General features: G+C 42.6%; 2 protein-coding genes across 2 annotated transcripts; both read left to right on the top strand.

Annotated features, from left to right (window-relative positions):
- Positions 1–6,352: 6,352 nt before the first annotated feature.
- LOC4349348 (expansin-B2-like) lies at positions 6,353–8,072 on the top strand. The gene is made up of 3 exons (NM_001404337.1): positions 6,353–6,569; positions 6,674–6,783; positions 7,140–8,072. The coding sequence occupies exons 1-3, from the start codon at positions 6,419–6,421 to the stop codon at positions 7,662–7,664; spliced, it is 786 nt and encodes a 261-aa protein (NP_001391266.1). The 5' UTR covers positions 6,353–6,418; the 3' UTR covers positions 7,665–8,072.
- Positions 8,073–12,309: 4,237 nt separating this feature from the next.
- On the top strand, positions 12,310–13,851 carry LOC4349347 (expansin-B6-like). Its single transcript, NM_001404345.1, has 3 exons — positions 12,310–12,612; positions 12,717–12,826; positions 12,999–13,851. Exons 1-3 carry the CDS (start codon positions 12,423–12,425, stop codon positions 13,524–13,526), a joined length of 828 nt encoding a protein of 275 aa, NP_001391274.1. The 5' UTR covers positions 12,310–12,422; the 3' UTR covers positions 13,527–13,851.
- Positions 13,852–14,893: the final 1,042 nt, after the last annotated feature.

The raw sequence follows: 14,893 nt of genomic DNA, 5'->3' as shown, positions 1-14,893 counted from the left end.
ATCAGACTAATGATCTTAAGACGTGCTGGAGGGGAGCGAAGGTCGAATTCCTATTGCCACCGCCGCACCAGGGCGAATTCCGTCGCCACTGCCGCTCGGTGATCTCCATCACCAACGCCCTACTACCAGTACACTGACGTGACTCATGGCTTCATCAAGATCCGGTCAGTAAAACACCAAATTCCACATAAAAAATTAGGTAATCATGCATATCCTAAGTACATGTTTAAGGATTAACTCCAATAACAAGCACTACCACAGGGGAGCAGGTGCTCCTCGACGGCTCGACACTGAGTTTGCTCATGTAAGCGAGAGAGCGCAGCTCACAGGTCAAAGTAAACTGATGAGGAAGAGGATTGTTGGGCACTGACACATGGGGCTGCTAGTCCAAAGTGCAAAGTGTCATGGAGTAAACAAACCTAACCCAAAGTGAATTTTTTATCAGTACCTAGTCCAATATGCAACTTTAAGTCAAAATAGGAGGCCCAATGCGCAATGTACTCTTTTAAAAATTATCCCTTCAACTGTGTTCGGTGGTTTTTACGGAAACCGGGAAAACCGTTAACGAGCCTTTTCCGATTTGGTAACAGCTTTGCATGTGAACGGCTAGCTGGTAAGCAAACACCGTACGTTCTCACCCGATCGCCGGCGCCGGCGCACCGTCGGGCGAGGCGAGCAGCTACCTTGTGTTTCGCTGGCCGTTTGGCACGCGCGGCCGGCGCTCTGTTCCGCTTGCTGCATCGCACGCTCGCGCTGAGCCTGAGCTGAGAAGAGCAGCCACGGCATCTCATCCGTTTGCGGTGATGTGCTGTTATTCATGTGCTGATTTCAACGATCGAGTGCGTTGCGTGCGGCGGTGGACGAGAGATGTTTGGGCAACCGAAGCACGGAAGGAGGCGTCGTCGCGCAGGTGCCAAGTAGACGCGCATGTGAGGAGTACCATTCACTTGCAATACTCTGGCGGATAAAAGAAAACTCGCGCACGCCAGTTAACGTGTCAGGGAAACCCACGGTGGAGACTATGGTGGCAATGTCACGTGCGCCCACTATTTGCACCATATATGTGTCAGTCCGCATCATCAATTCATCATCCAGGAAGTGAAATGGACGGAGAGCAGGGACCCTTGTAAACGCATGGCTTAGAAGTCGTCGGATCGTGGCCGTCCATTTGCAATCTCATGGCCTTACTCGTCTCCAGTCCACTGCACTTTGTACTGGGAGTAAATTTCCTGTGTACCCCTGAAAACTCACTCAATTCCTTTCATACCCCTGAAATTTACCCAATCCCTTCTATACCCCTGAAAATTCAATTTGATCCCTTCCATGCCCCTACCGTTACATTTTCCATCATTTCACTGTTACGTTTGGTTGCAAATATCCTTTTTGCCCTAGATGCTTTAGGTTTAAATATAAGCTTAAAAAATAATTGAAAAAATTTTGTTTGGGTGCACAGTATGTGCATTTTATAAGACTAATGAAACTAAATAATTAGTGCAGAAAATTTTGACATAAATTTTGAAAATAAAATAAATGTAATAAATTAAAATTTTTATTTCAAATTTTAATAGGACAATGGATTTTTTTATCGGGAGCATTCATAAAAAAAATGTTATGAACATTGGTAGTCCTATCTTTATATGAATGCTCCTCATTTTTATGACTTTTTTTAAAAAAATAAATACGTGTTTTTTATTTCATGATCTAAAAATATTTTTGGGATAAATAATGCATCGCACAACAAACTCATAACTATAATAGTCTCATGCGAGAAGCTTTTATATTTTTAATAATGTAATTCATGAATTTCTTTGTTCATCCAAGGGTAAAATGGTCATTTTTATGGAAAATAGACGGTCAACTAACGGTCAACTGATGGGAGGGGTATGCAAGGGATCAAAATCAAATTTTGGGGGTATACAAGGAAGTAAGCAAAATTCAGGGGTATAGAAGGGATTAGGTAAAATTTCAGGGGTATATAAGAGATTTTCTCTTGTACTGGAGGGCATCCGTGACAAGTCAATGGTAGGAGTAAACGATATTAAACCTGTCAGTCCTGTCAGGGTTGAAGTAATTTTTAGTATTTTTGGCATGCGCTGAAATTCTTGGTCAGTTCGAGTGCAAATTAAATACTTCCAAGCTTCACGTTTTCATCTTTTAAGGACTAAAACTGAAGTTGACCATGGAAATTACAAATGCCATGCTTGGGGGAGTTTACTTTCTTACAAAGAGTTTGTTCTTTTTTTTGTCACTTTGGTAACGATAGCTTTATGGATTTGTTTGTTGTTGAGTTGGATTATGAAAACTTTGTTTGGTGCAACTACTTATTATACGGGTGTCTGGTTGAATAATGTTTTTTTTCCTTTTCTTTTTAACCTAAGAAACATATGTTTGAGAGAGCAACTACACTTGCATACAAATTTGTGTCTAACCTTAATTAGACTGAGCATTTATACCTATACTAATTGGTCACTCTAAGGATACTCACAAGCTACAGAAAGAACCGGCTGTTAATTTGATGGGTTGGATTATCATGACCCTAGATTATGTTGAGTAGTCCATGCTAATATATAAATCAGCTAATTGGAAATACTATGTCGCTGTTTGGGGGAGCTTGTCCCAGCTGTAGCTTTTCCCAAAAGCTGCTTCTGCTAGAAACTGCCCCTAACAGTCCACAGCTTTTGAGAATATGTAGTTAAAGATTCTGAAAAATAAACTAAGAAGCCAGAAGCTGGGTTTCAGAGCTTTTCCAGATTCTTAGAAGCTGGCTACCAAACAGCTACTTTTCAGAATCTAAAGCTCCCCAAACAGGCCCTATGTTTTCTAGCTTGAGCCAACTCGATCTGGCTCACGAGCCTCTTCACTTGAACAGTTGCGAAACAGACAAGCAATGATAGACATTGGAGAGATTGAAGCATAGGTGGAGGCCAAGTCTAGCGCACCACGCCCCTTACCCAGGCATTCGAACTTGTGACTCATAGGTTGTAAACTACACCTGCGAGGACAAGCTGGCAAGGAGCGGCGACGTTATTTCCAATTTCAATTGAGGGGGAAGCGACTAGTTGGTTGCGTTGTCAGCGTAGGCGTAAGTCAATATTGTGTAATCGTACAAATGTGGCTCCCTTCTACGCTATTTTCTGTGTGCATGACTTGGCGGTGTAGCATGAGTATGCACTCCTGTTGCGCTGTCATCTGCCCCAAAAGAATAGAGAGAATTAGGGTTTTTACTAGTGCTTATCTTTGAGCTAGACAAATAAACCAAACTATAATAGGCTGGCTAGCGCGAGCTACCGAATAACTCATGAGCTAGCTCGAACCCAGCTCATTCTAGAAATGAGGTTCGGAGGAGGCTTTGGCTCTGCTCGTTTGGCTATCGATCGAGCCAAACCAAACCAATATAAGCCTGAGTGTTTTTTCCTACCCCTACAAAGGTTTAAACTCTTACCATAAGCACAGTTGAAGGCTATCACAAAATACAAGTTTGGTAACTAGTACTCCATTTCAAAAAATAGATTTATTCTCTTTTCTTTTCGAATATAAGTTGAATGAAATTACGTGGTTTCTTTGAAACGTCAGAAATCAGTTTAAATAACTCTTTACAGCGTCGATCGCTCTGTCCAGCTACCATTTCACAATTTTTATGGGATAATAGCAGCATGACCGGTAGACACATGCACATATCACGATGATATCATATCTTTTTTCAACGACCAAAATGAATTTTGGTCGGTATAACGTGGTTGCACGCATATGGTTAGTTGCAGGCATTAACGAACGTGCTCCGAGACAATAGATACTACAAAATGATTGATTCCAATGATCATGGATATGATCGAGGTAATTAAACATGTACTCCCTCCGTTTCAAAATGTTTGACACTGTTAACTTTTTAGCACATATTTGACCGTTCGTCTTATTCAAAAACTTTTGTGAAATATGTAAAATTATATGCCTACATAAAAATATATTTAACAATGAATCAAATGATAGGAAAAGAATTAATAATTACTTAAATTTTATAAATAAGACAAACGATTAAATATATGCTAAAAAATCAACGGCGTTAAACATTTTAAAACGGAGGGAGTACATCTATGTATTCGTGGATGCAACTATGAAAGGCATGCTCGACTGTGACCGTGTCGGCGAGCCACGTAGTCCTCCGTATCCATTTGTCGTATGCTTCCTGTATTTGTACTGTTATTTCTCGCTCCATAATGCATTTGACACGTATTTTATTTTTCTTGCGTACGGGCTCGGTGCTCACGAAATAAAAGCGACGGAAATACTATTGCAGTTTGGTTTCTAGCTGGCTTATCTGCCCGTGACTTCCGTCTCCTAATCCAACCCAACGTCATAGAGTAGAATATGAAGATAATGGATTTCTATACATCACTGGAGTAGAAAAAAAAAGAGATGAAAAAAGAGAAGCGAACTGAGTAACTAATAAGCTGGTAAGGCTCCTTGCACTGAAACCTAATCGCCCATATTTAAATATCAGATTTAACAGATGTGTTTGTATTTATAAATAATTATATTTTTTCATTGGTAGTCGACAATGTAGTTTTCAGTGGTGTATTTGGAGAAGTATTCATCGATACATACTCCCTTTGTTTCGTATTATAATACATATTTTCTAAATAAACTTTTTTTGAAACATTTTTTTCTAAATAAACTTATTTAAATGTGATCAGTTTTTTAGAAATTTTTTTTTATAATATGAAACATAGTATATTCCATAAATCGATAAGCTAAAAAGAACACTCCCAGTTCTCCATAAGTACTCATATGCATCTTCCATTAAAGTAACGACAAGTGTCCTCTTTTAAACCTTATACGAAACCAAACCAAATATCGCGTTTGGCCATCATTGGTATTTATGGTGAAGTTGTCGCTAATCAGATCACTGTTAGCGAGTCTCTGCAAGGAAAACGATACATTTCTTCTTCTCGCGTTTTTCTTTAAGCATTTTGGCTTGTCCATGGTGCTATAAGTGGTACACATTAGCAATGATGTGGTGTGCAGGGAAGGGGATGGGGCAATGACTAGGGAGTGTGTCATGAAGATAACGGTGGTGTGACACGAAAAATAATTGTATTATAGGGCTGCTGTATGACACGCAGTGGAAAGAACCGAGAGATTCGAAAAATACCATGATATTTATAAGGGGTAGAAATCATATTCTCCTAAACCTTCCATTTTTATATTATCACAGCGACCATATTAATATTTTTTTACCAGCTCAATTACTAGAAACTTTTATCTTTTTTTTTTGCAAAACAGGGCAGCTCATATTAAATTATAAAAGAGATTACAACTCTTTTTGTTGCAATATCTGGAAATAAAAGAACTACCAACACAGAACAAGGAGGCTCCACATATTGAAATACCGCAAGAGATATGAGCAAATGAGTGTAGCCACAATGCTGACATTGTAACACACGCAAAAACATGTAAAATGAATATTGCTCACCATATTCATATATCCTTCGACAAAAGAGCAAACCAATACCACCGAACAAGTCGACAATTTGGAACCTAAAACTAACGCCAACAATGTAATATTTGATGACCGACAGGCAAGTCTCCTTGATTTCCATCGAGGACCTCACGAATGAAGTAGCCAGCAACACATAGATTAAAAAAGACAAGAAAAAATCTAAATAGATTTAATTCCATGAAAAACATGAAAGGCAAACCTTAGACACCAAATAGTTCCAACCTACATTGAAAAAAACTCAAAAAACTTACGAGAAGCTGTCCCCTTCCTCATCGTATCCGGCGAGGACAGAGGAGAGGGGAGGGGTAATATGTGTCCAATAATAAAACTGATTTTTTTTTAATAAATCGGTCGTAACTCGTAACGGTAGAGACCACGGTAAGAATGTTAGGGCAGTACTGTCACGTACGTTAGCTACCTATATGAGCGAGAGGAGGGATATATACACGTGTTAACAATCCAAGCACGGTGGGTGTTGAGATCCGACGGTTTACGAAAACCGACCGACTTTCTGCAAGCGATGGTTGACTTGTACATAGTAATGATTGGCAGGTAATGACGTACTGCACTGTACGAGAGTGTACCTCCCCAACATGCCATAACCGCCCTGCCAAGATGCGATTTGACAATAGGAATTCTCGTTTACCGAGGCTTAATCTCCATTCCTCCACGATTCGCTCCAGCGCCATGTGACTAGACCGAGCTAGCTCGCTCGATCGATCTCTCACATACACACGGCACGCACGTCGGGTGCAACGACTTATCGGTGCCAAGTTGCCGATCGATCCGGTTTTTTTCGTTTTTGCCAGTTAGCCTAATTCTGCCTATAAATACACGGGCAAATCTCCTCTCGCCAAAACACAAAGCAGACAAGGTAGTAGTACAGGCTTTTGTACGTACGTAGCAGAGGGAGTTCCCAAGATGGCTGGGGCCTCTGCCAAGGTCGTCGCGATGCTGCTCTCCGTGCTCGCCACGTACGGCTTCGCCGCCGGCGTCGTCTACACCAACGACTGGCTCCCGGCCAAGGCCACCTGGTACGGCCAGCCCAACGGCGCCGGACCCGACGACAACGGTGCGTGTAGTACATGCATTTTTTGCAAATTACGCTGTCGTACGTATGTGCTCTTCTGACATTCGAATGCTGACACGCATTGGCATTGTTCGATCGATACGCAGGCGGTGCGTGCGGGTTCAAGAACACCAACCAGTACCCGTTCATGTCCATGACCTCCTGCGGCAACGAGCCTCTGTTCCAGGACGGCAAGGGCTGTGGCGCCTGCTACCAGGTATAGTATAACCACGTTCGTGATCACATATGTTGTTTTGGCTTATCGACACGGTCTCCAATAAATAGTACATCTCAACATTAACCTTTGTACCCTACATCTGAAAAGTGTACAAAACAGTGGGTATGGAACTTCTGATCATAAATAAATCCGTACCAACATAATTTTGTTTACGAGCACCGTACTGCCCGCCACGTTAACTGCAGTTGGTGGTAATCACAACTTGATTGGTCAACGGGCCTTGAAATCCGTGGGTAACACGTTCTTCAGTTCAGCGTTTGACTTTGTGCTAGCTGCTGCTTAATTACATGCACATATGGATTAATTTTGCCCTTAATTATATTCCTCATCATCAGATACGGTGCACCAACAACCCGTCGTGCTCCGGGCAGCCCAGGACGGTGATCATCACGGACATGAACTACTACCCCGTGGCCAGGTACCACTTCGACCTGAGCGGCACGGCGTTCGGCGCCATGGCGAGGCCGGGGCTGAACGACCAGCTCCGCCACGCCGGCATCATCGACATCCAGTTCAGGCGCGTCCCGTGCTACCACCGCGGCCTCTACGTGAACTTCCACGTCGAGGCCGGGTCCAACCCGGTGTACCTCGCCGTGCTGGTGGAGTTCGCCAACAAGGACGGCACGGTGGTGCAGCTCGACGTCATGGAGTCGCTCCCCAGCGGCAAGCCGACGCGGGTCTGGACGCCCATGCGCCGCTCCTGGGGATCCATCTGGCGCCTCGACGCCAACCACCGCCTCCAGGGCCCCTTCTCCCTCCGCATGGTCAGCGAGTCCGGCCAGACCGTCATCGCCCACCAGGTCATCCCGGCCAACTGGAGGGCCAACACCAACTACGGCTCCAAAGTCCAGTTCCGTTGATCCATCGATCGATCTACCTATGTGCATGCAATGCCTTCGTCGTCTTGTGTCGCCGGTCAAGAACGAATTTTGATTCTACCGATCGGCAGTTCGGCACTAGTACTGTACTACGATTCTGTGTGTGTGTGTGTGTGTGTGTGATTGCAATGCAAATTGCGAACGGATCAATTAAGAGCGTTTTTTTCTCTCTCTCTTTTTAATTTGTAGTTGTGTGTGTCAGCGAGATGTGTGGGAAATGGAACAGGGGCAGGGCACGCAGTATCCATGTGCTTGCTCTGAACCGCCCACATTGACAAATGACCCAATGCCAATATGCCATATATATATACCGGATTGGCAGACTTATTGTATTGTGACCAAAACCAAGTTTGTAATTGAACTGAATTAATACGGTGTGTTTGCTTATCAGATCACAGAGTAGTACAATATCACACCATTAGCAGCAGCAGCAGCATGGGTTGCTCAGTACACGCGAGCCGTACTACGGCGGATGCACGTGAGGTGCCCCGGGCGCGTACGCACAACAAAAACGTCCGTCATGTGTGGTCGAGGTTCATTACACTGTCTTGCGTGAAGCCATGTACCGTAAGCTGGAAGCAGCACGGTTGCAGCGGCCATGGTGCATGTTCTTGCGTGTGAGCGCGCGGTTTTGTGTGGTGTAAGTTTGTAATGATGGGGTAGGGCATGTTCTAACTGAAGTTGACTTAATTTTATTATCCAAAGACAAATTAATTAAATCACAGTCTGCATTCCGTATCAGCCAATTCTTTGTCTAAGGGTCTGTTTGGTAAAACTCTAGCTTCAGCTTCACCTCTCCTAATGCTGGAGCTCAGCCAAACAATTTCATCTCTGCCTAAAATAAGAGCGAAGTTGGGTGAAGCACTCTCATAAAATGAACCAGAGAGGTGGAGCTGTGTATAGGCTGCTCCACAACTTCACTTCAGACTTAACTCCTGAAACTAAATTTAAGAGTTGGAGCTCTACCAAACATGCCCTAAGTTCCATTCTTTGATTAGAAGCAGTAAAACTAGATGATAGTTGAGAAAAAAAAAGGGGAACTTATATCAAGTAAAGAGAGTACAAAATAGGTAGGAGTTGGCAAAGTACCAATACTATGGAGACATAGTCGTGCTCACACCCTCAACTCCGCTTTCAAAAGGACTTTTATAAGAGTAGGGAGTTGCCGTTGGTCTATTCATTTCTTTCAACATGTATTAGAGGACGCACCCACAGCTGTGTAAGTAAAGTAAGATACAAGCATACCTGAAGGTTCAAAAAAAAATCCTATATACAAAGTATCAATAAAACTTGATCCACCTCACTACCAATGGTGGAGCTAAGGCCCAGCCGAACGGAGCTCCTCTGACGTAAAGTCATAGAGACGTGGGTCCCTGACAGGTGATGTCCTAACAAATTTCAGCAAAAATTTGAAGCTGTATAGTGTGAACTTGAGTTTTAAAAACATGAGTCCAGAGTTTTACTTATGTCCAATGGGTATGGCCGTATGGGAAACTTAAGGGCTCCTTTGAAACATATAATTTTGAAATAGAGGAATACATGAAAAATACAAGAATAGGACAGAAATGCACGTGTAAAATAGATGATTCAAAAACATATAAATTCTAGGAAAATAGATGTTTGGATGAGGTAAAGGACAAAATGGAGAAAAATTCAGAAAATTATGGACCCACTATAATAGCTTGCTCTGTTATCTTTTGAATAATCACTTTTTTCTTTAAGGTTCCTTTATGGATTGATTTGTCCATAATGTTTTAAATTAAAATTCTCATGGCTTTGATTTTGGAACACAAATTTCGTGTTAAAAATGTATTTTTGCCAAATAAAAAGGAGTGTAACCTAATTCAACTCGCTACATCATGAGTACGTAGGTTTCACCCCAGAACAATATCATGTATTTAGATTTTATTGGTCTTGCTTGTTGCACAGGCCTAATCCGAGCTACAACTTAATATTTAGATTGTGGTTCTAAAATTCCTTGAGAATTTACGGTACATCTGACACTGGGTATAGCTAATCAGTAGATAGTGCAGATAGTGTTAGAGCATTCATATAAACCCCATGAGTATTAATTAAGGTGAGTTCACACACTATGCATAAATATAATAGAGATTTGTGTAGTGTATAGAACACACCTAACTCTATAATAGGATCAACACCCATCAGGGGCGGATCCAAGAAGAATAGTAGTAATGTCTGAACAAACTAGAACAAAGCTACAACAGTCCGCTCTCCTATCTACGTATGAAAAAAAAACATGTGGGGGCTTCATGGGGGCTCAAGCCCTAGATCCGCCTCTCACACCCATGGAAATTAAAGTGGATTTCTTCATGAATACTACTCACTCCATCTCAAAATATAACAACTTTTAGCCTTTAGGATTTGTCCCAAAATATAACAACTTATTCACCAACATTCCATTCTCAACCAATTACAACCCTTCACCATTCAATTTTCCCACAAACCTTCACTTATCAACCAATCATAATATTCTATAATTTCTTTTTACCTACTTTATTAATAACCATGTCTAACTCTAAAACTCTTTATATTCTGGGACGGACATAGTAATCTTTATTTAAAGTACCTGGTATTAAGGGAAGAACCCCTTTGCTATGCTTGGTGTTTAAGACCCGTGTTTGCAGTATAGAGCCTTTGCTATGATAAAAAAAAAATTCTCTTGATGCCTCTTCTAGTTTTTTACACATTGCCTTTGTACATGTTTAGTACTGCTCCCTCAATTTCAAATTGATCTACATATAGTTTTTTTTTGAGGTTATTCCTAAATGATTTACATATTTGTGTTCATTTATTAGGTCTATTCGTTATTTGTGCCTGGGAATAAATGGACATTGATGCATGCATCCATGCGTACACAAGCATTTATAACCCACATGCAATATCTTGATTTGCTATTGGCTAGGAAATAATGGGGATGATGTATGCATTGAGTTTGTTGCTAGAGTAAATATAGTATGAGAGAGTTATTAGCTTTTCTTGATCTTGGTGTACCCATGAAATATATAGATCAATTTGAAATTGAGGGAGTAAGGGCACCCGCAATGGTTATCTATAGGCTCTCTATAAGAGATCCATGTCAGCATATTTTCCTACTTGGAATAGATTAAATGAAGAGAGAGAGAGCAAAGCTATCTACTAACCTGGAGATAATCTATAGAGAAAAACGAGACAATGCATGAGAGAGCTATAGATACCCATGTAGACATACTATTGAGGTGGTTTACTATTAATCTAGTCTATTGCTGAGATGTACATGTTTTATAGAGAACACCTTACTTTACCATTGCGGGTGCTCTAATTCACTATTCACAGTTACTAATGGATGTGTCAGTGTATATACTACTATATAACCAGACTCACCAGCCAGAGCCCAAAGCACCGTATCTCGATACGGTGCATATGTCAATGATTGTATCACTGTGTGGATGTGATCGGTATATCCTCGCATCATTTTTTTTACTTAAGAGCACCTGTAATGGTAAAGTAAGGTGTTATCTATAAAACATGTACATCTCAGCAATAAATTAGATTAATATTAAACCACTTCAATGGTATGTCTACATGGGAATCTATAGCTCTCTAATCTATTGTCTCGTTTTTCTCTATAAACTATCTTCAGGTTAGTAGATAGCTTTGCTCTCTCTCTCTTCATTTAATCACTTCCAAGTAGAAAAATATGCTGACATGGATCTCTTGTAAAGAGCTTATAAATAATCATTGCGGGTGCCCTTAAAACACCGGTGGGAAGTCAGCAAAGTCGTGCTTGGCATGTGTCCTGAATCTTAGTGAGATGCCTTCTTTCCATTCACTTTTTGCAGGGTATCCTGTAAGTTGTAACTACCATATATATCCACATTTTTGTAAGGGACAAAAATACGGCTAGTATGCAACTATGCTGTCTATGCACATATGTATCACACTACCGTGTCACTCTGTCAATACAATATTAGAGTTGGCGATTATATTTAGGACGGTCACTAGGTGGTTTCACACTACCTACGCGTTAGTTACGCACAATGGTGATACTACAATGATATGGTCACCCTAGAAGAGCGTTGGGTACAAATGATTGCTTCAAATGATACCGAGATTATTGTCCCTAATCAACCTGCCCCTGCTGATTGATCTCTCTCTGTGATTGCGTGGTTATTTCTGGTGCCTTATTATGGAATCTCTTCCGTTCCCCGAAACAACGTCAATGACCCATCATGCAATCGATCTGTGCATGCATCGATCTAAATCTGAAACGAGAAACTATATACATATTCTGGAATATAATCGATCATTCATCTTCCTTACCACAAAAAAAAAATTCATACGATCGATCATTTGGCAGGTACGTATCGTCCACAATATCATAACATGGGATAACTGCCAAAGATGTGATTTTATAATGGTACGAACTCGTGAACCGAACCCTCCATCCGTCCATGATTTTCTCCCTAGCCATGTGACACAGCTAGCTCTCTCTCTACCACGCCGGCCGGTGGCCACGTCGGGTGCAACGACCCCTTGATGCCGCCGTGTTGCTCGTCCATTACATTTGGTTCCCTTCCCCTCTCGTTTTGCCCTGCCTATAAATACACCGGCAATGGCCTCCGATTCCAACCATCAAACCACACACCAGACAATACTTACTACCACTACTACTGCTGCTGCTGCCAGTTCTAGCTAGCCTACTGCTCTTCTCCGAGCTGAAGATTTTTCGAGCTAGCTAGGATGGCAGCCAGAATGGGCAGCAAGGTCGCTGCAATCCTCGCGATTCTGTCCGTGCTCGTGGTGCATGGCTCTTGCAAGGGGCATCCTGTGAACTACAACGTCTCCGACGCCTCCGCCTACGGCTCCGGCTGGCTCCCTGCCCGGGCAACCTGGTATGGCGCTCCCACCGGCGCCGGCCCTGACGACAACGGTGCGCATTTTGCAGCTACTGATGATGCTTGTGGTGCTCATCTGTGCTTTTGCTTGGTCTCTGAACTGACGCATTGGCATTATTTGGTCGGTTTTAATTTGCAGGCGGCGCTTGCGGGTTCAAGAACGTGAACCAGTACCCATTCTCGTCCATGACCTCCTGCGGCAACGAGCCCATCTTCAAGGACGGCAAGGGCTGCGGCTCATGCTACCAGGTACGAAAAAACTAGTCAAATTACTTCACCATGGCACCAATTTTGCAATTAGCAATCATTTGATTTGATTGGTCAGGACGTACTACTACTACATTTTTCTATAGCATGCATGTAGGAGTAACATGCAGTGCGGCACATTTTGTTGACCATTTGTTTGACTTGGTTGTTACAGATCAGGTGCAACAAGGACCCGTCGTGCTCGGGCAACATCGAGACGGTGATCATCACCGACATGAACTACTACCCCGTGGCCAGGTACCACTTCGACCTGAGCGGCACGGCGTTCGGCGCCATGGCCAAGCCGGGGCTCAACGACAAGCTCCGCCACTCGGGCATCATCGACATCCAGTTCAGGCGCGTCCCCTGCAACTACCCGGGCCTCAAGATCAACTTCCACGTCGAGGAGGGCTCCAACCCGGTGTACTTCGCCGTGCTCGTCGAGTACGAGGACCTCGACGGCGACGTCGTGCAGGTCGACCTCATGGAGTCCAAGTCGGCGTACGGCGGCGCCACCGGCGTCTGGACGCCGATGAGGGAGTCGTGGGGCTCCATCTGGCGCCTCGACTCCAACCACCGCCTCCAGGCGCCCTTCTCCCTCCGCATCCGCAGCGACTCCGGCAAGACGCTCGTCGCCAACAACGTCATCCCGGCGAACTGGTCCCCCAACTCCAACTACCGCTCCATCGTCCAGTTCAGCTAGATCAATCATCCACTGCTGATCGAATATGGAATCATATTGGCTCGCGATCGATCGATCGATCGATTAGTTTATTCTCTACTACTGCTGCTGCAAAATTTGCGTGGGATTGAGGTGTTTTTTTTTATTAGGCGAGGCCTCATGTGCTGTCTGGTCTAGTGTGTGAAGTGGTGAAGTGATGCATGTGTGGGAAAATGGAGGAGGGGCACAGTAATACAGTATGTGCATGTGCTCTCCCGCCCACTGTCACTGTACTACCCAGTGCTTTGTAACCAAATCTTAAGGCTACAGAATTATAAATACAATGCTTAAGTTAATTACCTAATCATGTGCTTCCTGGTGGCTCTCTCTGATAGATTCTCTGATTTAATCTCGTGTTCGGGTTGGTTAAGTAGTACGTGTCCATGTTCTTTCGTGGTACTCACATACATATCAAATTGATTTGGGAATCAACAATGTATGGATATACCGGAGGAGCAGATCTCTGAAAAATATGCCATTCTCTAATACCTGGAGAACTGTACTGCAGAATACCATTACGCTCCCAGTTTGAGGTGACTTTAGGCTCCCAGCAAACCAAACTAAAATCTGCCATATATTGTCAAAGTCTATATATATATATGGAACGAAGCGAATTGGGCGTACCTCAGATAAGAACTTCCATCAATTGTAAGATATGTTTTTTTTTTGAGAATTAATTGTAAGATATGTTGATTTGGTCTTTTCAAATAGGATGTGCTTGTGTGCGTATATGAATGTTTGCTTTGTACTATGTGTTTTGGAAAAAAAAAAAGGCTAAAAACTGGTAACAATTTTCAGACTGATATTATTACTACACATTGCCCCCAGCTTAACTTTAGATTCCATTGGATTTACCAAATTTTCAATTTCATTAGGAAATGGTTACCGAATTTTCATGTACTGATTATAAACCAAACAGTCAGTTTTGGTCAGCATTACCAATAGATAGGTTTAATGAGGCTAACAAACCCACACTAGCAACTGGGAATTAAATTTAGAGGTTGAGTCAGGGATTGGTACTTTATTAGTACAAATAGATCAAGAAAAAAAAAGGGAAAAAGTGCAGGCAGATCTCAAGCTGACTTGGAATATACCATTTTTCAGAACTGTACTGCTTGCTAGGCCGCAGCAGAGCGAAAAGCTTAACTTTATCTTTCTCTAGTTTTGGCAATCCTGGAAAGGTTCAGCATAATTGTTATCGCGAGGTGCAAATCAAGTATACTCAATTACGGTGATCACTGCGCTGATTGAACCCAAATGATACAAATCCCCAGCATTCTGGTATACTATCAGTCCAAGATATCGTTATCATGGTCGTTGGTAGCTTCAGTTAAGTTATGTGAGCTAGG

The sequence above is a fragment of the Oryza sativa genome, chromosome 10, assembly GCF_034140825.1.
Source record: "Oryza sativa Japonica Group chromosome 10, ASM3414082v1".
NCBI classification, from domain to species: Eukaryota; Viridiplantae; Streptophyta; class Magnoliopsida; order Poales; family Poaceae; genus Oryza; species Oryza sativa.
This window is presented reverse-complemented; position numbering and strand designations above follow the sequence as displayed.